We start from the raw sequence: 25,324 nt of genomic DNA, 5'->3' as shown, positions 1-25,324 counted from the left end.
CAACTCTGTGACTGAAGAAATACTTCCTACTATCTATGTGTGTGTGTGTGTGTGAGTGTGTGTGTGAGAGTGTGTGTGTGTGTGTGCAATACAATCGCAGACAGGTGATCTCAACAGTGCAAGACAAGCCACGAGGGATGGAAATCTTCAGCTGAAGTACTTTCACGCGTCTCTGTGCGTCATCAGGAGCTATGCAATGTTATATGGACACAGATTTTTCTTAATTTTACCTGGTTACTAATGACAAATTTTGTTCATTCACAGGTTAGTGAGTGGGTGAATCGTGGTCATCACCTGCAGGTCAGGTCAGGTCAAGTGTGGACGTGGAGGTGTGCAGTAAGTAGAAATATGAATTCTGTGGTGTATTTGAAGTGTAGTCAGGTGTTGTCCAGGGTGAATTTAGGAATAATTTACTTAACTATTCGTGACCCAGAGCATCTATGACTTTTTTCATGTTAAAAAATTTTGCGTACACGAACAGTACAAAGTCACAATAAAATGAACGAAACAATTCAGAGGAATTGTACTTGTGTAGTTTGAGACAAACTTTTGTGAAACCTCCATTGTACAAGAACAATCCTTCACTCCTGTGAAAGATGTCGTCTTCAGAGCAGTATGTGTCATATCAGGAGGAAGACCACTGAAGAAACACTGATGAGAAACATTCTGCCCACTGAGAAGTATGCAGGGACACGTCAGGAGGAAGACCACTGAAGAAACACTGATGAGAAGCATTCTGTCCACTGAGAAGTATGCAGGGACACGTCAGGAGGAAGACCACTGAAGAAACACTGATGCGAAACATTCTGCCCACTGAGAAGTATGCAGGGGCACGTCAGGAGGAAGACCACTGAAGAAACACTGATGCGAAACATTCTGCCCACTGAGAAGTATGCAGGGGCACGTCAGGAGGAAGACCACTGAAGAAACTGATGAGAAACATTATGCCCACTGAGAAGTATGCAGGGACACGTCAGGAGGAAGACCACTGAAGAAACTGATGAGAAACATTCTGCCCACTGAGAAGTATGCAGGGACACGTCAGGAGGAAGACCACTGAAGAAACTGATGAGAAACATTCTGCCCACTGAAAAGTATGCAGGGACACGTCAGGAGGAAGACCACTGAAGAAACTGATGAGAAACATTCTGCCCACTGAGAAGTATGCAGGGACACGTCAGGAGGAAGACCACTGGAACAAAAACCACTATTGAAAGGAAATGACTCACCACGTGTATAAAGTCACATTGAAACCTAAATAAGTCATTTTTGAGGCCATAACATCTGTTATTTATTTTTATGATAATCATTATAAACGACGCTTTGTGTATTGTCGTTAATTTATGTTCTTGAGCGCCGGATTCAGTTTATGTTGTTGTTGCTGTTGGGGTTTATAGGACCACGGACTCAGTTTATTACTGTTGTTTATGTTCTTGAGCGCCAAGTAAGGTATCCGGATTCAAGGTTGAGATTCCAGGAACGGGAGGTGGAAAAAAAAGGAGAGATTTGGAAGAGGAGGAAGTGGGAGAGGAAGATGGGAGGGTGAGGATAATAATTTTGGGTGCGGCCAACAACCGGTTTGTCCCGTTACAGGGGTAAGAGAAGTGTAGAGTGGTGCTGAGGTATTTAATCTGCTGTGATCCTCACCCTTGTTTAGCGAACTGCATGTTGGCGGAGGTGGAGGGAGAGAGGGAAGCGAGGTGGAGGGAGGGAGAGAAGCGAGGTGGAGGGAGGGAGGGAAGCGAAGTGGAGGGAAGGAGGAGTTGTAAAGACGAAAGGCAGGACAGGAAGAGATTACATATTGCCACCGAAGTGGCTAGTTTATTGTGCACCCCATATCCATCCTGTAGACGGTAGCGCAAGAGCATATGGATACACAAAAGGCCTAGGAACTAGGCCCCAAAAGGGTTAACAGGTGTACATGTGGGTTTATATCTACATATCTACAGTTCACTTATCTGTTACAAGCAAATTTAGGAAATTTGTTTAGTATATCTGGTATCTTATTTTCATTAATAGAGGAAGAGAAAAGGGTAGGAGAGGAAGAGAAAATAGTATACCTGGAGTATACCTGGAGAGGAGAGAAAGAGAGGAAAGAACATCAGGTAGAGTGAGAAAGAGAGATAAGAACAGAAGGTAGAGAGAGAAAGATAAGAACAAAAGGTAGAGAGAGGAAGAGAGGACAGGCCACATACATTACAGTAATATATACATATATTTCATGTAATAAAGTGAGCCTCGGGGCCGTGCACCAAGCAGTAGCTGCTCCTTGAATACCAAGTGATGCTCAAGTTCTTACTCCATGTAAAACACACATATGAATTGTAAATTAGTCTCAAGGAGTGAACACCAGCAGAGTAGATCTGTGGGCGCTGTAGTGGTGATTGATGGTGGTGGTGGTGGTGGTAGTTTGAGGTGGTAAGAGGTACGTAGTAATATTGTTAGTGGAGGTAGGGGATTTTATTTGGATTATTAATCTTAGGAGGATTAATAATCCTCCTAACATTAATAACCCAGGAAATCCAAGAAAACCAAGTAGTGTGGCTTACCTTCATTGGGGTCCTTTATAGATCCTTCCCCAGTAACCCAGAAAACCCAACAAAGCCAAGCAGTGTGGCTTCTATTGTGGTTTTCTGTAGAACCATTCCTAGGATGTAACCCCCAGGTATCTATTTACTCTTAGGTAACAGGGACAGCAGATGTAAGGAGACTTGCCTAGTGCCAGGTAACAGGGACAACAAGTGCTAAGTAACAGGGACAGCAGATGTAAGGAGACTTGCCTAGTGCCAGGTAACAGGGACAACAAGTGCTAAGTAACAGGGACAGCAGATGTAAGGAGACTTGCCTAGTGCCAGGTAACAGGTTCAAGCCGCCACCTTCTACCTCAACCACTACACATTAAAAGTACTCAAGGACACTGAACCTTACCCAAGGGGCGACGAAACTTCCCGTCACCACTGTGAATTACACTGCATGCTTTACCACTTGATATAATTTGTAATATAATCACTTAAATATAGAAATATCACATTTACTTTATTAAATACTACTATTGTTTAATTTCACATTTATACAGTAATTCAGTGAATACAACTGAGATATAATATTACTACTGAGGGAGATGAAATATTATTACTGAGGGAGATACGTATAATATTACTGAGGGAAGCATAGTATTACTACTGAGGAAGATTCAGTTCATAGGCAGATAATAGGGTAATGGGACACTATAGGGATTAAAATAACTTAGCGTTGTATGGAGCTCAAGTTACCTGTAGTCACTTCCAGGGGGTCACCGCCCCCCGCGCCCGCGTCCTAGACCAGGCTTTCTGGTTGTGAGCTTGATCGATGAAGCTGTTGGTCCCCGCCCAGTAATAGTTGCATCTCACAACTCCAATATAAGCTGCTAGTTTCCACTAGAAACTTACATCTCCACTTCTACAAGGAGGTTCCACCTCTACAACCCAGAGGAAGGTCTCCTGCCTTCCAGTAGAGGCTCCTCACCAAGTCCTCTATCTCTGCTCTTTCTTCCTGTCAACGTGAAACAACTGGAAGTAGGTCGTCTTTTTAGACGACCTACTTCCAGTTGTCTCATTGGAAAAACTAGCCACATAGTGTTATAGGGATGAGACTGCCGTCCATGCACGGGATGTCAGGGATTAACAGATCTCTGCAACAAAAGAAATTGGTAGGGTCTCAATACCACACGTAAGATTTAACCTTGATCCTTATATGTTTGAGCTGAATGCGCTACCACTGTGGTTAGTGCACTGATGTAAACTGAGAGAGAGAGAGAGAGAGAGAGAGAGAGAGAGAGAGAGAGAGAGAGAGAGAGAGAGAGAGAGAGAGAGAGAGAGAGAGAGAGAGAGATTATCTCGCTACGTGTGGGGTACGTCAGATACTGAGGGTGTAAACCAGAGGTGACATAATATATTGCTGAGCGTTAAACAGATCAACAAATTGCATGATTTATGTACCATTTTAATAGTGTAATAACTCGATAAAAATTACTACAGTTCACATTTAAGATAATTTATTTACTACCAATAAATAATAGAAAAACTGATGAAATTGAAAATAAAAATCACATAACACTGAACCATAAATGTCACTGCATAACTTAACATAAAGTAAAATAGTTACCCTTCATATATATATATATATGTATATATATATATATATATATATATATATATATATATATATATATATATATATCTATCTGTGTGTGTGTGTGTGTGTGTGTGTGTGTGTGTGTGTGTGTGTGTGTCTGTGTGTGTGTGTGTGTGTGTGTGTGTGTGTGTGTGTGTGTGTGTGTGTGTGTGTGTGTGTGTGTGTGTGTGTGTGTGTGTGTGCGTGTGTGTGTGTGTGTTTGTGTGTGTGTGTGTGTGTGTGTGTGTGTGTGTGTGTGTGTGTGTGTGTGTGTATGTGTGTGTGTGTACTCACCTAACTCACCTAATTGTGGTTGCAGGGATCGAGACTCAGCTCCTGGCCCCGTGTGTGTATGTGTGTGTGTGTGCTGTATATTATGTGGGTTCTAAACCAGAAAACAAATACAGAAAATTCATATAGATTTGAAGAAGTCGTTGATAAATACTGTAGCAAGCATGAGACCACTCAAGATGGAGGCTGTGTTTGCTAATTATAGGTTAGTGATAATAAAGGACAGAAGACTGGTTGACGTAGAGATAGCAGTGGGTGGTGATGGTAGTAGGCGAGGAGAGGAGGACAGGGAGAGAGAGATATTAAGAAGTGGGTGATAATAATGATAGGCGAGGGAAAGATGAGTAGATATAAAGAAGTGGGTGATAATAAGGGTAGGGAATGAGAAAAAGGACAGGGAGAGATAAAGAAAAAATGGGTTATTTCTGTTGTGGTTGTAGGATGCAAGCCGCAGCAATTGACTAACACCTAGGTACCTTACTTATTGCCTAGGTGAACAGGGACAGAAGGTGTAAGCAAACGTGGCAGGTTTGAACCCAGGTGTTTCAGCAGATTTCAGAGCCATTCAGTGGAACGATAGCTAACGAGAATTAGGGTAGGCTAGGTATGTTTTTCAGGAAACAGGATAAGTGTTTCCTGACGCGGATCTTAGTCATATGATGACCTGCATCTGAAGTTTTTGGTCATCTGACCGAGGCCTTCCACTGGCGTATCCCGACACCCCTTTAAAAAAAAGTTTGGTTATAATATAGCTAAGCTAACGAGGAGAGAGACAGGGAAAACTAGTGTCCCGTAACTGGGTTGGTAGCGCACTCACTCTGCTCACACATTGACGTCAGTTGTCCGATCCCCGTTACTGTTGGAAACATTTGTTCACCTAGCAGTGAATAGGTACGTGGGCGTTAGTCGATTGGTGTGGGTCTCATCCTGGGGACAAAATTAACCTAATTTACCAATAGACCCCTGGCTGTCTTCAAGAAGGCACTGGACAGGCACCTAAAGTCAGTACCTGACCAACCGGGCTGTGGTTCGTACGTCAGCTTGCGTGCGGCCAGCAGTAACAGCCTGGTTGATCAGACTCTGATCCACCATGAGGCCTGGTCTCAGACCGGGCCGCGGGGGCGTTGACCCCTGAAACCCTCTCCAGGTAAACTCCAGGTAATTTGCCCGAAATGCTCTGCATAACAAGGGGCTTTCTATATAGTATGTCACTGATGTCAGCTATGGTCTGTATAAGTTGCATCATATACTGTATAAATAAAGATTATTAATATTAGTTTAGCAGTGAGTAGACAGCCTCGGTGAGGACTAGCAAGCCCTGTGTCGTCTATCCTACCCACCCATGTACCACAACGCATGACACTGATTTACCCTTGTATATGTATCATTATGCAAATGATCAGGAGGTAGTGAGTGTACACGGGTTACCGAGGGCTGAAGTAATTAGTATTCTAAGCGTTGACAACCTTCCTGGGTGTGCAAAGTGATAATGTATGCTTGCTTGGGTTATCACCATTGATGCGCACCTTGCTCTAGTTTACTACCCATTAACACGTGTAATTATGATGAAATGCACGTGTAGGGATGTGGCGCACTTGTAATGGTAATTTAGTCCACGTGTAGTTATGTAAAGAATAAAGAGGCACAGTACCGTGGCTGGAAGACACAGATAACCCACATATAGGAGAATAAATCTTCTGACGTCTTATCCTCCTATGTGCGGCTTATTTGTGCAGTGATATAGGCAGGCTAGGTAACATTTGTCAGGAAACAGGACAAGTGTTTTCTGACGCAGGTTAGGTAACATTTGTCAGGAAACAGGACAAGTGTTTTCTGACGGCGGGTCTAAGTCATATGATGACCCTCAGCTGGACCTTTAATCATCTGACCGAGACCTTGTACTGACTTACCCCTCCACCCCCTTTAAAAATTATAGTTATGACTATAACCCTTTTTGATATGTACAGTCAGTATATGTACAGTCAGTATATGTACAGTCAGTATATGTACAGTCAGTATATGTACAGTCAGTATATGTACAGTCAGTATATGTACAGTCAGTATATATACACAGTATATGTACAGATGCCCATAGCATCTGTCCCGTCACAATCAGAAATCCCCAAAAATTCCACATCTTAGCCATATCCTGAAGGAATTTTGAACAACAATAGGGTTAAAAAACGAGAAAAACTTTAAATATATATAGTTTTTATTTAAAACTAACTACAAAAAGTTGTGCAGAGAGACGTGTAAATATTGTGGACACACACATATCGTGAATTATGCAGATTTAATATGATAAAAGTCGGAGTGACTTATATTCACTAGGCTCCAGCACATTTATCTAACGTAAGAATGTACAAACTGTAACATAAAAATAATTGATATTGTAAATTGCAATACAGAAAATAATCTATAGCCGGTCGTCATATTATTAAACCCGTAGGGGTCATGCAGTGCTCTGGGGAATGGAAAGCAATCAGGTTTGATTGGAGGAATGGGAGGGTAGCTCCAACTCCTCGAATCAAGACCCTCAGAGGCCTCTTGCTCTGTTATCTTGTATATTTAAGGGTGAGCTTTAAACCCATAGGGATTATACACTGCCTCTCCCTCCCTGTCTCTCTGTCTCTCCCTTTCCCGAACTCTCCCTCTTCGTCTCTCCCTGTCGTTCACTCTCTCCTTGTCCCTCACCATGTCACTCTCCCTCTCTATCTCTCCTCCCTCACCATCTTTCCTTCTCCCCTCGTTCTTCTTACAAGACCAGACCAGTTCTTTTGCCTCTGGTCCAAAGAATTTGTCTCCCAACTAGTTTTGCGGTGCAATGACCTTGTGTCCTCCCCCCCCCCCTCTCTCTCTCTCTCTCTCTCTCTCTCTCAAATACATGAGTGGGTGTGAGTTGAACCTGCCTAGCATGGGCCAGTAGGCCCGCTGTAGTGTTTCTTATGTTCTCTCCCTCATTCTTGATCCAAGGAAAAGTAACAGGGAGGTAGATCGAGTTCCTGAGTTCGAGATCCCCATGATTACGTTCTTGTGACCTTGTGAACTGCCAGGCACCAGGGTAGCAATTATTATTATCATGGGGGAGCGCTACACCCGTAGGGATTATACAGAGCGGGAACTGGAGCTCAGATCCAATTCCCTAGCTCAAGAACCCCTCACCAGCGTCAAGTAACCCCTCTTGAAGGGTGCCAGTGTATCCCGTGGCCTGGTAGGCAACGCTCTCGCTTCACACACAGTGTCCGTGGTTCAATCCCCGGCAAGGATGGAAACATTGGGCGTGTTTCCTTATACCTGCTGTCCCGTTCATCTAGCAAGAAAGTAGGTACCTGGGTGTTAGTCGATTGGTGTGGGCCACATCCTGGGGGACAAAATTGAAAGACCACAATGGAAATAAGAGTCCTCGATGACGCACTGACTTTCCTGGGTTATTCTGGGTGGGTAATACTTTAATAATTTATTTATACTCCCCATACCCATCCTGTGGGCTTAAAAATATAAACAAAATCTTATCTTTCAGTATAGTCACTTTACATAGTTTACTTTAATCCCCATTTCAGGGGTTTAAAGCCCCATTTTAGCTTTCTCAATCACATTTCCGTATTTTTAGTTCCCATCTCAGGATTTTAATTCCCCTTTCAGGACTTGTAATCCTTATTTTACGGTTTTTCTTTCTATTTTAGTTTTTTTTTTTTGTAATCCCCAGTTCAGTCTTTTAATCTAAGCTTACCTAGCCAGCACTTAACCTAAGCTTACCTAGCCAGCACTTAACCTAAGCTTACCTAGCCAGCACTTAACTTAAGCTTACCTAGCCAACACTTAACCTAAGCTTACCTAGCCAGCACTTAACTTAAGCTTACCTAGCCAACACTTAACCTAAGCTTACCCAGGCAGGACATAACCCAAGCTTACCCAGCCAGCACTAGCCAGGCAGGACGATGCTGTGGGTGGGGTTAGCCCAGTCATTTATTTATTTATTTATTTATTTAATAATTTGAACATACATACAGAGGATAATTACACCTCTGTCACACTATACTACATTGATAAAGAAGAAATAATTAGTCGTTGTCAGACTTACATTTACCCCTCTTGTTTTTCTAGTGTTGTTGATGTGTTGGTGATGGATGGTGTGTGTGATGGATTGATGGTGTGTGTGTGATGGAGTGATGGTGTGTGTGTGTGATGGAGTGATGGTGTGTGTGGAGTGATGGATTGATGGTGTGTGTGTGTGTGTGTATGATGGAGTGATGGTGTGTGTGATGGAGTGATAGTGTGTGTGTGTGTGTGTGTGGAGTGATGGTGTATGTGTGATGGAGTGATAGTGTGTGTGATGGAGTGATAGTGTGTGTGTGTGTGTGTGTGTGGAGTGATGGTGTGTATGTGATGGATTGATGGTGTGTATGTGATGGATTGATGGTGTGTGTGTGTGACGGAGTGAGTGTGTGATGGAGTGATGGTGTGTGTGTGTGTGGGGTGATGGTGTGTGTGTGATGGATTGATGGTGTGTGTGTGTGTGTGATGGAGTGATGGTGTGTGTGTGTGATGGAGTGATAGTGCGTGTGTGACATTGATGGCGTGTGTTAGTTACCATTTTGTCCTAGGCACATGTCGATTAGACACTAGGCCTGTGTGTGATGGGGTGATAGTGTGTGTGTGGAGTGATAGTGTGTGTGATGGAGTGATAGTGTGTGTGGATTGATGGTGTGTGTGTGTGATGGAGTGATAGTGTGTGTGTGATGGAGTGATAGTGTGTGTGTGATGGAGTGATAGTGTGTGTGTGATGGAGTGATAGTGTGTGTGTGTGTGTGTGTTAGTTACCATTTTGTCCTAGGCACATGTCGATTAGACACTAGGCCTGTGTGTGATGGGGTGATAGTGTGTGTGGAGTGATAGTGTGTGTGATGGAGTGATAGTGTGTGTGGATTGATGGTGTGTGTGTGTGATGGAGTGATAGTGTGTGTGTGATGGAGTGATAGTGTGTGTGTGATGGAGTGATAGTGTGTGTGTGATGGAGTGATAGTGTGTGTGTGATGGAGTGATAGTGTGTGTGATGGAGTGATAGTGTGTGTGTGATGGAGTGATAGTGTGTGTGTGTGATTTGAGTGATAGTGTGTGATGGAGTGATAGTGTGTGTGTGATGGAGTGATAGTGTGTGTGTGTGATTTGAGTGATAGTGTGTGATGGAGTGATAGTGTGTGTGTGATGGAGTGATAGTGTGTGTGTGATGGAGTGATAGTGTGTGTGCAATGATGATCTGATAAGAAATGTCACCATATCAAAAACAATTTACTCAGATCACAACATAATTGAGGTTCAGACATGTATGCGCGGAGCCCCAGACCGACATAATGAGACTAGTCACGAGGGAGCATTCACTAAATTCAACTTCAATAACAAAAACATAAAGTGGGACCAAGTAAACCAAGTCCTAACCGATATAAGCTGGGAAGATATACTAAGCAACACAGACCCCAACTTATGCCTAGAACAGATTAACTTGGTGGCACTCGATGTATGCACAAGGCTTATTCCTCTAAGAAAAAGGAGGAGTAGATGTAAAATAGAAAGAGACAGGCGCTCCCTTTACAGGCGACGGAAAAGAATAACAGAGCGGCTAAAAGAGGTCAATATATCTGAAATGCGTAGGGAGACACTGGTCAGAGAAATAGCAAGCATCGAACTTAAGCTAAAGGAATCTTATAGGAGTCAGGAATCACGGGAAGAACTAAAAGCCGTAAATGAAATCGAAAGAAACCCAAAGTATTTATTCTCCTATGCCAAATCAAAATCGAGAACAACGTCCAGTATTGGGTCCCTACTTAAACAAGATGGGTCCTACACAGATGACAGCAAGGAAATGAGTGAGCTACTCAAGTCCCAATATGACTCAGTTTTTAGCAAGCCGCTAACCAGACTGAGAGTCGAAGATCAAAATGAATTTTTTATGAGAGAGCCACAAAATTTGGTTAACACAAGCCTATCCGATGTTATCCTGACGCCAAATGACTTCGAACAGGCGATAAATGACATGCCCATGCACTCTGCCCCAGGGCCAGACTCATGGAACTCCGTGTTCATCAAGAACTGCAAGAAGCCCCTATCACTAGCCTTTTCCATCCTATGGAGAGGGAGCATGGACACGGGGGTCGTCCCACAGTTACTAAAAACAACAGACATAGCCCCACTCCACAAAGGGGGCAGTAAAGCAACAGCAAAGAACTACAGACCAATAGCACTAACATCCCATATCATAAAAAATCTTTGAAAGGGTCCTAAGAAGCAAGATCACCACCCATCTAGAAACCCATCAGTTACACAACCCAGGGCAACATGGGTTTAGAACAGGTCGCTCCTGTCTGTCTCAACTATTGGATCACTACGACAATGTCCTAGATGCACTAGAAGACAAAAAGAATGTAGATGTAATATATACAGACTTTGCAAAAGCCTTCGACAAGTGTGACCATGGCGTAATAGCGCACAAAATGCGTGCTAAAGGAATAACAGGAAAAGTCGGTCGATGGATCTATAATTTCCTCACTAACAGAACACAGAGAGTAGTAGTCAACAGAGTAAAGTCCGAGGCAGCCACGGTGAAAAGCTCTGTTCCACAAGGCACAGTATTCGCTCCCATCTTGTTCCTCATCCTCATATCCGACATAGACAAGGATGTCAGCCACAGCACCGTGTCTTTCTTTGCAGATGACACCCGAATCTGCATGACAGTGTCTTCCAATGCAGACACTGCAAGGCTCCAGGCGGACATCAACCGAATCTTTCAGTGGGCTGCAGAAAACAATATGAAGTTCAACGATGAGAAATTTCAATTACTCAGATATGGTAAACACGAGGAAATTAAATCTTCATCAGAGTACAAAACAAATTCTGGCCACAAAATAGAGCGAAACACCAACGTCAAAGACCTGGGAGTGATCATGTCGGAGGATCTCACCTTCAAGGACCATAACATTGTATCAATCGCATCTGCTAGAAAAATGACAGGATGGATAATGAGAACCTTCAAAACTAGGGAGGCCAAGCCCATGATGACACTCTTCAGGTCACTTGTTCTATCTAGGCTGGAATATTGCTGCACACTAACAGCACCTTTCAAGGCAGGTGAAATTGCTGACCTAGAAAATGTACAGAGAACCTTCACGGCACGCATAACGGAGATAAAACACCTCAATTACTGGGAGCACTTGAGGTTCCTAAACCTGTATTCCCTGGAACGCAGGCGGGAGAGATACATGATTATATACACCTGGAAAATCCTAGAGGGACTAGTACCGAACTTGCACACGAAAATCACTCACTACGAAAGCAAAAGACTTGGCAGACGATGCAACATCCCCCCAATGAAAAGCAGGGGTGTCACTAGCACGTTAAGAGACCATACAATAAGTGTCAGGGGCCCGAGACTGTTCAACTGCCTCCCAGCATACATAAGGGGGATTACCAACAGACCCCTGGCAGTCTTCAAGCTGGCACTGGACAAGCACCTAAAGTCGGTTCCTGACCAGCCGGGCTGTGGCTCGTACGTTGGTTTGCGTGCAGCCAGCAGCAACAGCCTGGTTGATCAGGCTCTGATCCACCAGGAGGCCTGGTCACAGACTGGGCCACGGGGGCGTTGACCCCCAGAACTCTCTCCAGGTAAACTCCAGGTAATAGTGTGTGTGTGATAGATTGATGGTGTGTGTGTGTGTGTGATAGATGGATAATGTGTGGATAATAGTGTGTAAGTCATGTTGATGACGTGTGGGTAAAGATGTACAAGTCATATTAATAACAAGTGGGTTAGGACAAATGAAATTCCTTGAATCAAGAGCCCCTCACGAGGGAAAGAGGAACAGCGTACAGAACACGTTCTGTACAGGTCCTGGTACTAAACACTGAAGTGACCATTTGGCAATATTTAAGTCTGTGTCTTCCTTTGGCATGCAGGGCAGGTGTTTTTGAGGTCCTGGGTACCCCAGGAAGACTATGGGGAATGTGTTTTATGTGTGTGACCAGGAGTGTCAATCAGGTGTCAGAAGACAGCTGAGTTGTATAGCTTATTTCCATTTACTAGCACATCACCAATATTATTATATCCCAGAATAACACCCAAAATAGTCGCCTAACTCCCGGGTACCTATTTAGTGATAAGTAGACAACCCGTCCACACAAATGCTATGTGAATTTTTCAAGTAGTGTATGTTTATTTAGGTACACATACATACAGTTCCACAAATTATCATAGTAACGTATGTGTAAATTAACTAGGATAATCCAAAAAAGAGAATGTGACTTATTTTCATTGGGTGTACCTGGAGAAGGTTTCGGGGGTCAACGCCCCCGCGGTCCGCCCCGTGACCAGGCCTCGTAGTGGATCAGGACCTTATCAACCAGGCTATAACTGCTGGTCGCACGCAAAGTTCTCGATTTTCATTATTTAGACCATACTAGTCTAGATGAGGCTAGGCTAGACGAGGCTAGACAAGACAGGGCTAGACTAGACCAGACAAGACAGGGCTAGACTAGACCAGACAAGACTTAATTAAGGCTAGAGTAGACTACAGAAGGCTAGGCTAGGTTTGGTTAAGTAAAGTTGTTCTTTATCCATAAAAAAATAGCCTATTGTAACATATATCACAACGGATTATTATACAGCGCCTGGGGGGGGGGGGATGTGGAAGGCATTCAGGCTTAATTCGGGGAACTGGAGCACAGATCCAATTCCCTAAAGCCCCTCACCAACATCAAGGAACCTTCCTTGAGGGGATACCACAACGGAAATAAGTGAAATGCAAGATAAAAGTTTGCCATACAAACAGGAATCCCGGCTGTCACTGGGCATCTTCATAAATCATTTGACTGTTTTTGCAGCAGTGAAATGATGTCTGTTATTAAGAAAATGAACTGCAAGCAAACGGAAACATGTACAGCGACTACACCCTCTCCAGGATTGAACCTTGTTGTTTCTGGTTGTGAGCCGAAGATTGTATCTTAGGTGTGAGTTTTTATTTAGGTCATATACATAAATTTAAACTTATACAGTGATCTTATATCTTAATAAAGTCAGACATTATTTATTTCCATTGTGCCCATAGGAGTTTAGAGCATGTTTGAATATAATAATAATAATAATAATAATAATAATAATAATAATAATAATAATAATAATAATAAGTTTAAAGTCCATGACAGGTTTAGTTCACACAAAAAAAATACATCACTGTATGACTAATGGGTTTAGCGCTTCTTTTGAGTAGTAGTATTATAGACCCTATTTTTAAAGCTACCTAAATACTGTCTTTACTACAGATACTTAAGAGTGTGATGCTACATTCTACGAAATCATGATTGTTTTTCCCACCTTACCAAATGTAATTAATTTCCAGCAGGAGGAGGTGGGCCAGGTGAAGATGTTGGTCCTGGTGGTGTTAGCAGCAGTGGTGGATGCTTTGTCTTTGCAACCACAAATTCCCTACCCAAGCCACATCCAGACTGTCCCAATCTATGTACATCCTCCAGATTTCATTCAGAGTCAGATGCCAAGCTATAAGCATCTTCTCTACAGCTACAGGTGAGCTGCAGGTTTCATCATCAATTTATTATTTGTTTAATATAAACTGTATGTGCAAAATAACTACATGGGAAGTTGAATGATAGTTGTACTCTATTTCTTCAACATGGCAAGCTCCTAATGATGTGCTTATTTTGCATCTTTTATTGCTCATTTGTGATTATTGCATATACTGTATATATCCTCCCCTCAAGGAAGGTTCCTTGATGTTGGTGAGGGGCTCTTGATTTATGGAATTGGATCTGTGCTCCAGTTCCCCGAATTAAGCCTGAATGCCTTCCACATCCCCCCCAGGCGCTGTATAATCCTCCGGGTTTAGCGCTTCCCCCTTGATTTTAATAATAATAATAATACTGTATATATCCTGAGAAGGTTGTTGAGAAGGTTTGGCCATGTTGAAAGTATGGAGAGGATTAGATGTAAAGTCATTATAGTTATAACTATATAAAATAACATTAAGCTGCATTTTATGATTATTATAAGTCAGTTAACTTAACAAACTTTTTTATACCACTTCATTTAACAAATTGTTATGTTTTTTTTTTATTGTTTATGTCAGTATTGAACATTATTTAGCACAATATTTTTGGATAAGATTAAGGCAGTCTGGTAGCTAATCATTTATAAATGACTGCTTACTCCTAATTAGTTCATTGTTTTCCTGGTGATCTTATTTATATTTTTTAACAGTCAAGAAGTGTGCACAGGATGTTTTGGGGCCTTTGTTATGTAGTTAATTTTTATATCTGAATCAGGAGAAGTGCTAAACTCATGATGGTCTTTATTGCCTAGGAAATGTGAAGCATTCAGGTTTGATATCAAGGAAGGATAAGACAAGTTCCTTAGATCATCAGCATCAAGGCACTTTGATAGTAATCAGCACAAATGCAGTATATGTATTATGCTAATTTTTGCAAGACTATTTTTGGCAAGGTTACCTAATTGCATACTGTCTACAATATATTTTTTGGCTACAAATACTGTCCTTCTGTACTATAGGCTGATTAATTATTATGGTCCTGGGAAAATGCTAAATCAGTAGGAGTCTTGAGTACCTGAAGCAGTGAGTAAGGCTAATTGAATTTGATCAAGGAAATGGAAGCATAGCAGCAGCTCCCAGGATCTAGATCCTTTCATCAGCATCAAGGAATTCTCCATGATGAGAATATGTAGGTGAATATAGACTAGTGAATATAAGAAGAGGAGATGGCAAGATAGTTGGAAAGATTTATTGAGAGGTGAAAGCATGAATATCCAGCAGGGACATGTGACTCTTAGGTCACACATAATTACTGCCATAATTGGTGGCTTTTCAAGTAGCTTGTACCTTTTTTGTACTTATTGTAAGTTCTGTTTGGAAATATAAAGTTAATTTTTATTTTCATTTAATGTGTTACTGAGTGTGAGCTTAACATCAGCGAAGATGTACATGAAAACTGGGTATCCGAACATCAGCTTTGGAAACTTACATCAGGATGGGGGTGTGATTTCATGGTTAGCTTTGAGGTCATGTTGTGTATGTACCCTTCAAGAAAGAGAGCAGGGATATGAGGAAGGGCACATGTTTTCTTTAATCATTTTAGTTGACGAGAAAGTGTAGATGTGTGCAAAAATATATTTAGTTTGGTAGATATATGTGAATAACTTGTAAAATTTGTCTTTTTATATCAGTATTCCCTGTGCATCTGATTTTTCCATCTTTTTTCAGCATATCACCCTCTGAAGTCCACATTCGCAACAGAGGACAGAACCCTGTAGACTATTCTGTTCCTTCCAACATCCCCTATGCATCACCATATGTTGCACCATATGAGACTCAAGGATTCCACAGAGGGCACATTGAGTCTCACCCACATACCCACAGCACACTCATTGGTACCCCATACATCTCTCAGGTGTGTGTTTTCACTTTTTTTTCAGAACAGATCTTTTATGGCCCATTTGGGTTTATGCTTTTGTGTGAATATACATGATATTAATAAAAATGTTTCCCTCTCCCCACATTGCTCCAATTCTGTTAGGATATAGGCCCTTCACAATGAAGGAATCTGCCATCAGGTAGGAGCCTAAAATCAGGCAGAGACCCTTCCATAAGATAGTGACCCCTCCTTTATAAGGTAAGGACTTCCTTTAAGGTAGGTACTCTTTATAAGATAGGGACCCCTCTTTATGTTAGGTACTCTGTATAAATCCCTCAATGCAGACAGACATTAATATGCAGACTTCTAAATCTCAGAATACAGATATTTCCACTGAAAGTTAATCCTTTATTCACTTTCACTATTACAGTATGCAGACATGGAGGATAATGACCACGTTCCTCTCCGTGATGCTGTTGAGTTCGTGCCTGTTGAAGCTGAGCAGTACATGGCCCACGGAAGTGAGGAGGAAGATCAGGTGCCATTCTCACGAGGGGTTGTAGAGTCTTACCCTCATTTCCAGACACCGTACCATGGAGGCATCAGAGATGATGTAAGTCCTTCTCTCATCCTGTGATCCTTGAGAGGAACTCATTTTGTTTGAATTTGTAATGAAAATATACAAAGAAAATTTCAGACTTACTGGAGGTATTCAGGTGATGGCAGCCAGTGGTGCAATGAATCAGGCACTCCAGTCCCAGCCTAGGGATACAAGACCATCATACAAAAGCATACTTACTATATTCCCAAAGGATGAAGTCAGGGAGTATAATCAGTATAGCTCTGTATGATGGCCTCATAACCCCAGGCTGGAGTTACAAGGCCCCATTTATTAATGTGCACCAGCAGCAGCAACAGCCTGGACAACCAGGCAAGCACCAGACAAGCTGGGCCTAGGGCTAGGTTGCAGAGGTAGGCATACTCTCGAAAACTACTAAAGGTATTCTTTCTTCTTTCAACGTACCAGCCGTATCCCACCGAGGTGGGGTGGCCCAAAAGGAAAAACGAAAGTTTCTCCTTTCAAATTTAGTAATATATACAGGAGAAGGGGTTACTAGCCCCTTGCTCCCGGCATTTCAGTCGCCTCTTACGACACGCATGGCTTACGGAGGAAGAATTCTGTTCCACTTCCCCATGGAGATGCTAAAGGTATATTAGAACTATATCAGGGGCACAATGTAGTATATCTAATGAGGTAAATCTAAGAGAAAATATAAATGGTTTTTCCTCTTGCTTTAATAATGAATGCCATAAGATGAGCAACATCTTTTGTTTCTTATACATGTTTAAATTTTAATGCCTGTTTGTACACTTACTTAGCCGTTTGACCTAATTGGTTTATGTAGTAAACATATTTCAGTGTGATTTGTGTCCATGTGGAAAAGAATCCTTCCTCTGTAAGCTATGCCTGTCATTTTAGGTGATTTAAAATGCCAGGAGAAAGGGGCTAGTAACCCCTTCTCCTGTATAATTTACTACATGTATAAAGAAAAACTTTTGTTTTTTTAGTTTTGGATCACCCAGCCTCGGTGGAAGATAGCCACCGTATAAAAAAAAATTGTGTCCATCACATGCTTTCATGAATGTTAACTTGTTTCTTCTTATATGTTACATCTGCTTTATTTATGCATTTTATCTTCATCAGGAGGTAAGGCTCATTCCTCTCCTGCTTTACAATAATAATTCTCTGACTATATCACTCTTACCCTCTCTATTACCTCTCTCTCCTGAGCTCTCTACTACTTTACTACCACTTTCTTGCCTCTTTATGTTACTATCTCTCATTCTTATTCACTCCTCCACTACTTAAAGATGACTGAATTAATTATTCTTGTACATAGTTCAATACTACTGTAACTTGCTTAGTTAACTGAATGTTTGGGCCTAATAGCTGTACCCATTATGTGTCGGTAAACTTTTGGTTGGTGCCCATAAGATGGGTCTGGGGTAACTATTGCCTGCAAGATGTTTGGGGATGACTAGTGCCCCAAGGATAGATATAGGGCATATAATAAAATGTGAGACTAACTTGAATTTTGCAACTAACCCATAATTTGGCGGAGACACTTAGGACAACATTTTCGTTTGCTCTGGACTATTATAAAGCCATAACTAAGACTTTATAATGATTGACCATGGACCATAATTGGCTCTGTAATTTTTTGACTACTGCCTAAGAATAGGAATGGGGTGCATAAAAAAAGATACTAAACTAACCATAATGTTTCTAAAATTTCTTTTCTAAATCATGGGTTAATTGCAGATTGTTCTAGCCATGGTATTAACTTTGATTCTTCTTAACTTGTGCTTTCTGCAGATGTTGGAGGCAGTGGTGGTGGAGGTATCAGATAATATCAACGTTGATGGAAAGTACGGATGGGCAGGCATCAGGTCTGCTGTAGAATCACCACCACTCTTCATTCAGAGCCAAGACCCAGAGGAGGCCAGCCCTCTCCCAGCACAGGTCAGTCCAAGTTGTGGTCTCTTTTGTTGCAGGTCAGCATAGGTCACAGTCAAATATTTCCAAAAATGATGTGGTATTGCATCATCTCTGGAATTATACCTCTTTGTATGTTCCTTTATAAGTCCCTTGTTATGTGAAGTATTTTAGCCAGACTAAAACTAGTACAGCCTTCACAATGTATACATAATATCAATGTTACTTTCCTGAAATCTATAGCTTATTTAATTTTGGACTATGTAATATGTATATTTTATGGGAAAATTAGGGTTACAGTCATGACACCTCCAAGAAAGGCAAAAAAAATTTAAAATTTCATACTTTGTCAAAATCAGTGAAGTTTTTGACATCATGTATGACATTCTATCTGATCTAGAAGTATATGTTATATACCCAGAACTTCAATAAAAATTTACTGTATAAATTTACCCAGAGGTAAAGCTGGTGTTTCAAGCAGTATGTCATCGAATCATTTCAGAGAATATGGACTTGGCATTTCTTTCAGAGAAAGTGGCAATGGTTAATACTATTACTAGTGACTATTATAAATTTAATAAAAATATTGTAAGTTTAAATTATTGTATGTTAAAATGTAACAAGAAAGAATTTTACACTGCCAAAAATTCTAGCCATTGTTTGCTTTTTATCCTGGGACAGGTATTCACGAATCTTTTGTATTATAGATTATAGAAGCCTCTGAATAGAAACTTTTTAATGCCTCGGCCACCTTTTTAAAGCTTTTATGGTGCATACTCTATTTGTTGAAAAGAAATGTAAGTAGGGTTCTTTCTTTCTTTTCTTTCAACACACCGACCATATCCCACCGAGGCAGGGTGGCCCAAAAGGAAAAACGAAAGTTTCTCCTTTTACATTTAGTAATATATACAGGAGAAGGGGTTACTAGCCCCTTGCTCCCGGCATTTTAGTCGCCTCTTACAACACGCATGGCTTACGGAGGAAGAATTCTGTTCCACTTCCCCATGGAGAACTAGGGTTCTACTAACAAATAAAATTTACTACAAAGGTGTGCACTATGAGAGACTTTTACTGTAATTAATGCAAACATGTTTAGTCTTTTAGTCTTTTTTGGGGATTTTCTTTCTTTGTGGGTCACCCTGCTTTGGTGGGAGACACCTGACTTGTTAAAAAAAAAAAAAAAAAAAAAAAAAATGTTTTAGTCTGCCTGAAATGCCTCGGCATGATAGTGGCTTTCTTTGCACTTAGCAGGTCAGTATTGTAATTACACATTGTAAACTATGCATGGAAATAGACTCCTTATAACATGTCAGTCACACATTGTAAACTTTGCAAAGAAATAAAAATTTGAATTTGAATGTGTCCTGTAGCTCAGTTGGTAGCACACTCAGCTCACACACTGAGGTCCCTGGTTCAATCCCCGTATGGGTGGAAACATTTGGACTTGTTTCCTTAAGATACTTGCTGTCCCTGTTCACCTAGCAGTAAAATAGGTACATATATATATGTACCTGGGTGTTAGCGGACTGGTGTGGGCCGCATCCTGGGACAGAGTTTACCTAATTTGCCCAAAATGCTCTGCATAACAAGGGGCTTTCTATATAGTACTATGTCATTGATGTCAGCTATGGTCTGTATATCTTGTACACATACTTGTAGAAATATTATTATTATTAATATTGTTATAGCATGGAATTATAGCTGTGACATTTTTGCATAAATAGTTTGCATATAATAAAATAAGTTTTGATTACATTGGAGGCAGCAGTTGAATAAGCTAACAGTGTAAGATACAATTAATACATTAAATATTTAAGATCATGACATTTTAATTACAGTCTATTACAGTGTTAAGAGGTGTTTTTGACATTGTTTTGGAAACTATTGGAAGATAAAGATTTTTTTTTGTTGTTTCAAGTAGGTTCCAAATTTTGGGTCCTTCAGTTTGTGTAAGTTTTTTTTTAGGTACAGGCCCACATAAGTACAGCTATCATACATAGAAACATATGTTTAAATGACCCAGGATAACCCAATAAAAAGGCAGACAAAGTACAGTGGACCCTCGAGTTTCGGCAGCCTCGACTTTCGTGAAATTCGACTTTCGGCGAGTTTTTTTGGCAAAATTTGGCCTCGAGTTTCGTGATTAGACTCGTGTTTCAGCGACCGTCCAGTACCCGTCTGTCCATCACCGCGCACACCAAGCCAGTCTCCCACGCCATTCACGCTCAGTGTGCCATTGTTTACCAACATGTGACCATCACCCCGCGGGTTCATACAATACATTTCATAATAATCCATTGTTTTTTGTGCTTGCAACTGCTAAATAAGTCATCATGGACCCAAGGAAAGCTAGTGCAAGCCCTTTGGTAAATAAAGTGAGGAACACGATCCAGAGGGATTTTGAAGGGTTTGAGGCAGACCCTGTCCCTGCCAACCCTCTGCCTGTTGTGGAAGGTGTTGTGGCATTTGGCAAGTCCATGGGGTTGGAGGTGAGTGACGGGGATGTGGAAGAGTTGGTGGAGGACCACAGGGAAGAGCTAACCACTGACGAACTGCAAGAGCTTCAACTGGAACAGCATCAGACCACAGCCGAGGAACTTGCTTCAGAGGAGGAGGAAGAGGGAGTGGATGAGGTGCCTTCTTCAAAGACTAAGGAGATTTGTGCCAAGTGGAATGAGTTGCAAAGTTTTGTTGAAAAGTATCACCCTGACCAAGCTGAAACAAGCCATATCTGCAACATGTACAATGACAGTGTTGTGTCCCACTTCAGGAAAATCTTAAAAGAAACACCAGAAAAAAACCTCTCTGGACAGATATTTTGTGCGACAGGGGTCCAGTGACTCTCAAGTTGTTCCCAGTGGCATTAAAAGAAGAAGGGAAGTAACCCCAGATAAGGACTTGCTACCTAAAGTCCTAATGGAAGGAGATTCTCCTTCCAAACAATAGTGTACACCTTCCTCATATCCCCTCCTCCCATCTTCCATCCACCCAGAAGTCTTCAGTAAAGGTAAGTGTAATGTTATTATTATTTTTTATATGCATGTACTTGATTTCTCATTGATTTCAGTATATAAATCTTTATTTAATTTAAAAAAAAATATTTTATTTTAATATTTTTGGGTATCTGGAACGGATTAATTTTATTTCCATTATTTCTTATGAGGAAAATGGTTTCGAGTTTCGTGAATTTCGACTTTCGGCAGGCTCTCTGGAACGGATTAATCACGAAACTCGGGGGTCCACTGTATCTTATTTCCATGTTGATTTTTTGCATGACTCGCTGACTCCTAAACAATATTATATGCCATACATGCTGTATTCTGATGTATTTCTAATGGACAACACATTTACCACAGCCAACCTGGTGCTTGTCTTTCCTCCACAGCTAAATAGTCGTCCATTTGGGCCATGGTCTGAGGTACTGTTGGGGCTGAGGGAGCTTCCTGAAGATGCGATAGTTGTGGGTGAAGACACTCGCTCTCACAGCCAGAATGAATTTGGTTATATTGCTGGTGGAGAACTGGAAAATTATAAGGCCACCATCAGGAGCCAGAGTGGAGGTGAGGGGCACAGCAGCTTATGGGCACCTTGCAGTGTTTAGTTAATTAGTGATGAATATTTGCTTGCTCTCTCACTCTTGCTCTTTCTCTCTCCTCTCTCTTTCTCCTCTCTTTCTCTCTCCTCTCTCTCTCTCCTCTCTCTTTCTCTCTCCTCTCTTTCTCTCCTCTCTTTCTCTCCTCTCTCTTTCTCTCCTCTCTCTTTCTCTCTCCTCTCTCTCCCTCTTCTCTCTCTCCCTCTTCTCTCTCTCCCTCTTCTCTCTTTCCCTCTTCTCTCTTTCATTCTTCTCTCTTTCATTCTTCTCTCTTTCATTCTTCTCTCTTTCATTCTTCTCTCTTTCATTCTTCTCTTTTTCATTCTTCTCTTTCATTCTTCTCTCTTTCATTCTTCTCTCATTCTTCTCTCTTTCATTCTCCTCTCTTTCATTCTTCTCTCTTTCATTCTTCTCTCTTTCATTCTTCTCTCTTTCATTCTTCTCTCACACACACACACACACACACACACACACAATGTGTGTGTCTCTCCCTCTCTGTTTTAAGGTTATATTGTACTGAAATAACCTAACCTAAATAAATTTTAACAGTTTAACATTGCTTAATATAATGTAATTTAATTCTATGTAATCTGTGTTAGATTAGCATAAATTATACTTGTGTTTTTTAGCATCTATGAAAATATTAATATTGTAATGATCAAATCAATAGTTAAAGAGTTGATGCAAAGTTAATACAGCATACAGTAGGACTGCTGTATCTGCGAGTTTGGTTTCCGTGATTTCGGTTATCCGTGGTTTACTCTGGCCCAAAAATAATCTTTAATTACTTAATAATGACAACAAAGTGCAAAAGTAGTGATGCTGACAGTTTGTTAAAGCTTAAGGAAGTCTTGAAGTGCTTCCCATCAGTGAAAATGTGCTAATTCTCAACTTACTTTGCATAATTCATCAATTAATCTTTATCATAGGTATGTATGTAAACAAAAAATTACTTTTAAATGTAGGGTTCGCTACTATTTGCAGTTTTGGGTAACCGCGATAGGTCTTGGAATGTAACCCCTTTGGATATTGGATATGGGGGTCTTACTGTATATTCTTGGCTTGTTTGGCAAAACTATCCTTGCTAATTACTGCAATTTAACGAGGAAGTTTAGGCTAAAATATACTCAGAGCATCTCTTTCTTCCTCACCCAGACTACAAGCTGATATGTTACTACGGAGGCTGGTCAGTGTACAGACCTGAGCCCTTCGACTTCTCAGTGGCAGATATTGACCCGTTCTCTTGCACCCATCTCATTTATTCCTTTGCCGGTCTGAAGGAAAATGAGCACACCATCATTTCATTGGATGAGAAGCTGGATGTAGTGCAAGGTAAGCCCAGTGCTGGTTGAGTGAATGCCAAATAAATAATTTATAGGTAAATCTTGGGCCAATCTTTTGTTTTCTATGAAATACTAATGTTCACTGTTCTTTAAAAATGGAGCCTGTGATAGAAATTACTAAATCATTACACATTTAAAGCTACATTGCAGCTAATTAATTTTTTTTAATACACCAATCACCTACTGAGGTAGGATGACCCCCCAGAAAAAGGAAGTTAATTTACCATCACTCATTCAATAGCTGTGATGCCAGAAGTGTGCCAACATCACAGTTCATATGACCCTCCAATCTGCAACATTCCGACCCCTCTTTCAGAGTGCAGATGCTGTATCTTTCATTTCTCGGACTCAAAGTCTTGCTAATGGGTTGTCCCTGAATTCCTTCATTTATGTTACAACCAATTAATTTTTTTAATGCACCGGCCATCTCCCACTGAGGCAGGGTGACCGAAAAAGGAACACTTTCACCATCATTCACGCTATCACTGTCTTATTAACCCTTTGACTGTCGCAACCCCCAATCCTGAGGTGTCTCCTGGTGTCGCAAAATTTAAAAAAAAAAAATTATTTTTTCTTATGAAATGATAGGGAATCTTTTCCCGATTGTAATGACACCAAAAAAACGAAATTTGATGGAAAACTGACGGAATTATGCTCTCGCGAAGTTAGCGACCTCGGTGCTGTTCACAAATCGGCGATTTCGCCCACTTTGAGCCCTATTTTCGGCTAATTCCATTGTTCCAGTCGCCCAAACTCATAGCTATTTCTTTAGAACTCCATTTTTTTCTATTGACTGAGTACAAGAAACTGCCCATTTACCGATTTCAACTACCTAATAATGTGGTCAGAAATTTGCAATTTGGCCAATTTCATGAAAACTAAAAAATATGACAATTTCAAAATAAGGTCCAGAATGAACAATGCAGACATTCCTGGCTCAAAAATAAAATTTTCTTTGCTCATCAGTCATGTCTCCAGGCCCCTCTGATATTACTCTTGCTTTCTATTTTGAATTTTTATTCAAACAAAAAATAGAAGACTTAATATTATGCAGACTACTGCAATACTGTAATAATTGTATAAATAACATCAACCCATTCATGACTGCATATTAGAATGGCTACTTGGACATTTATTGGACAATGGCATCATTTGTTTACTTTTGAACATTGGCAAAAATCAAACATTTCCCCTAATTTGAGCTCCATTTCTAGGTTCTTTTTATAGTAAAATCAATCAAAATCACCTCTATTTCTATAATATGTTTTCCATTCTATCAAGTGAGACCAAGAAAACGAGAATACAACCATAAATACTATACGAAAATAGACCACAAAGTCGGCATTTTAATTAAAAAAAACGGTCGGAGTTTTTTTTTTCTCATTATGCACTGCATGCTCCAGGATTTTTTTTTATATGGTGCACACTGACCACACAGACCCATTCTCTCACATGTGGGCCTACCAGCTTTCTCCTGCTTGATTTGAAGCCGCTAGAATTTATGAGTATATATACGTCAAACACGGTACCTCGTAAGACGTATATATACGGCCGCGACAGTCATAGGGTTAATAGATGAGTGTCAAACAGGTAGTGTATCTGTTTCCTCATTACTCTCATCATCTTAATTTCCTATCTGTTCCTCACCTCTCCTGTTCATTCCCAGGATCATACAAGGCAGCAGTGGGACTGAAGGCAAAGAATCCGGCATTGAAGGTGATGATTGCTATTGGTGGCTGGAACGAAGGAGGCAAAAAGTACTCTAGGATGGCCAAAACTAAAGCAAACAGGGAAAAGTTTATCCAGTCAGTCACTGCCTTCATCAAGGAGCATGGTTTTGATGGCCTTGACCTTGACTGGGAATACCCAGGTGAGTCTGGATTAAATAGAATTGTCTAACTTACATTACCATACATTATCTTGAGCCAGGTTAGACTGGATGTAACAAGACTTGCAAGAGTTATACCGATTATAAAATATTTGTATTATTTTAATATTATTTGTCTAGTTTGGTGTTGA

At 40.9% G+C, this 25,324-nt stretch overlaps 1 protein-coding gene and 1 long non-coding RNA gene across 5 annotated transcripts in view; one reads left to right on the top strand and one right to left on the bottom strand.

The window, feature by feature from the left end:
• Positions 1-25,324, top strand: part of Cht10 (Chitinase 10) — a 230,269-nt gene that overhangs the window by 74,849 nt on the left and 130,096 nt on the right. For 2 of the 4 annotated variants that reach the window (XM_053797031.2, XM_053797032.2), the window contains exons 1-8: positions 225-336; positions 13,830-14,014; positions 15,723-15,909; positions 16,304-16,486; positions 18,251-18,397; positions 21,756-21,930; positions 23,118-23,294; positions 24,972-25,175. In XM_053797031.2, coding sequence (XP_053653006.2) covers positions 241-336; positions 13,830-14,014; positions 15,723-15,909; positions 16,304-16,486; positions 18,251-18,397; positions 21,756-21,930; positions 23,118-23,294; positions 24,972-25,175 — 1,354 coding nt within the window. In that variant the 5' untranslated portion in view covers positions 225-240. Of the gene's footprint in view, positions 1-223; positions 337-13,829; positions 14,015-15,722; positions 15,910-16,303; positions 16,487-18,250; positions 18,398-21,755; positions 21,931-23,117; positions 23,295-24,971; positions 25,176-25,324 lie in introns of those variants that run through there. The other 2 variants (XM_070101973.1, XM_070101974.1) reach the window with 2 other exon arrangements.
• On the bottom strand, positions 18,350-23,295 carry LOC138855062 (uncharacterized). The gene is made up of 3 exons (XR_011394214.1): positions 23,163-23,295; positions 21,732-21,890; positions 18,350-18,484 (listed from the first exon to the last, which is right to left on the bottom strand). It is a non-coding gene; the product is annotated as an uncharacterized lncRNA (long non-coding RNA).

This window comes from Cherax quadricarinatus, chromosome 79 (genome assembly GCF_038502225.1).
Source record: "Cherax quadricarinatus isolate ZL_2023a chromosome 79, ASM3850222v1, whole genome shotgun sequence".
Taxonomy (NCBI): Eukaryota; Metazoa; Arthropoda; class Malacostraca; order Decapoda; family Parastacidae; genus Cherax; species Cherax quadricarinatus.
The sequence above is the reverse complement of the archived record's forward strand: the minus strand, read 5'-3'. Positions and strand labels throughout refer to the sequence as shown.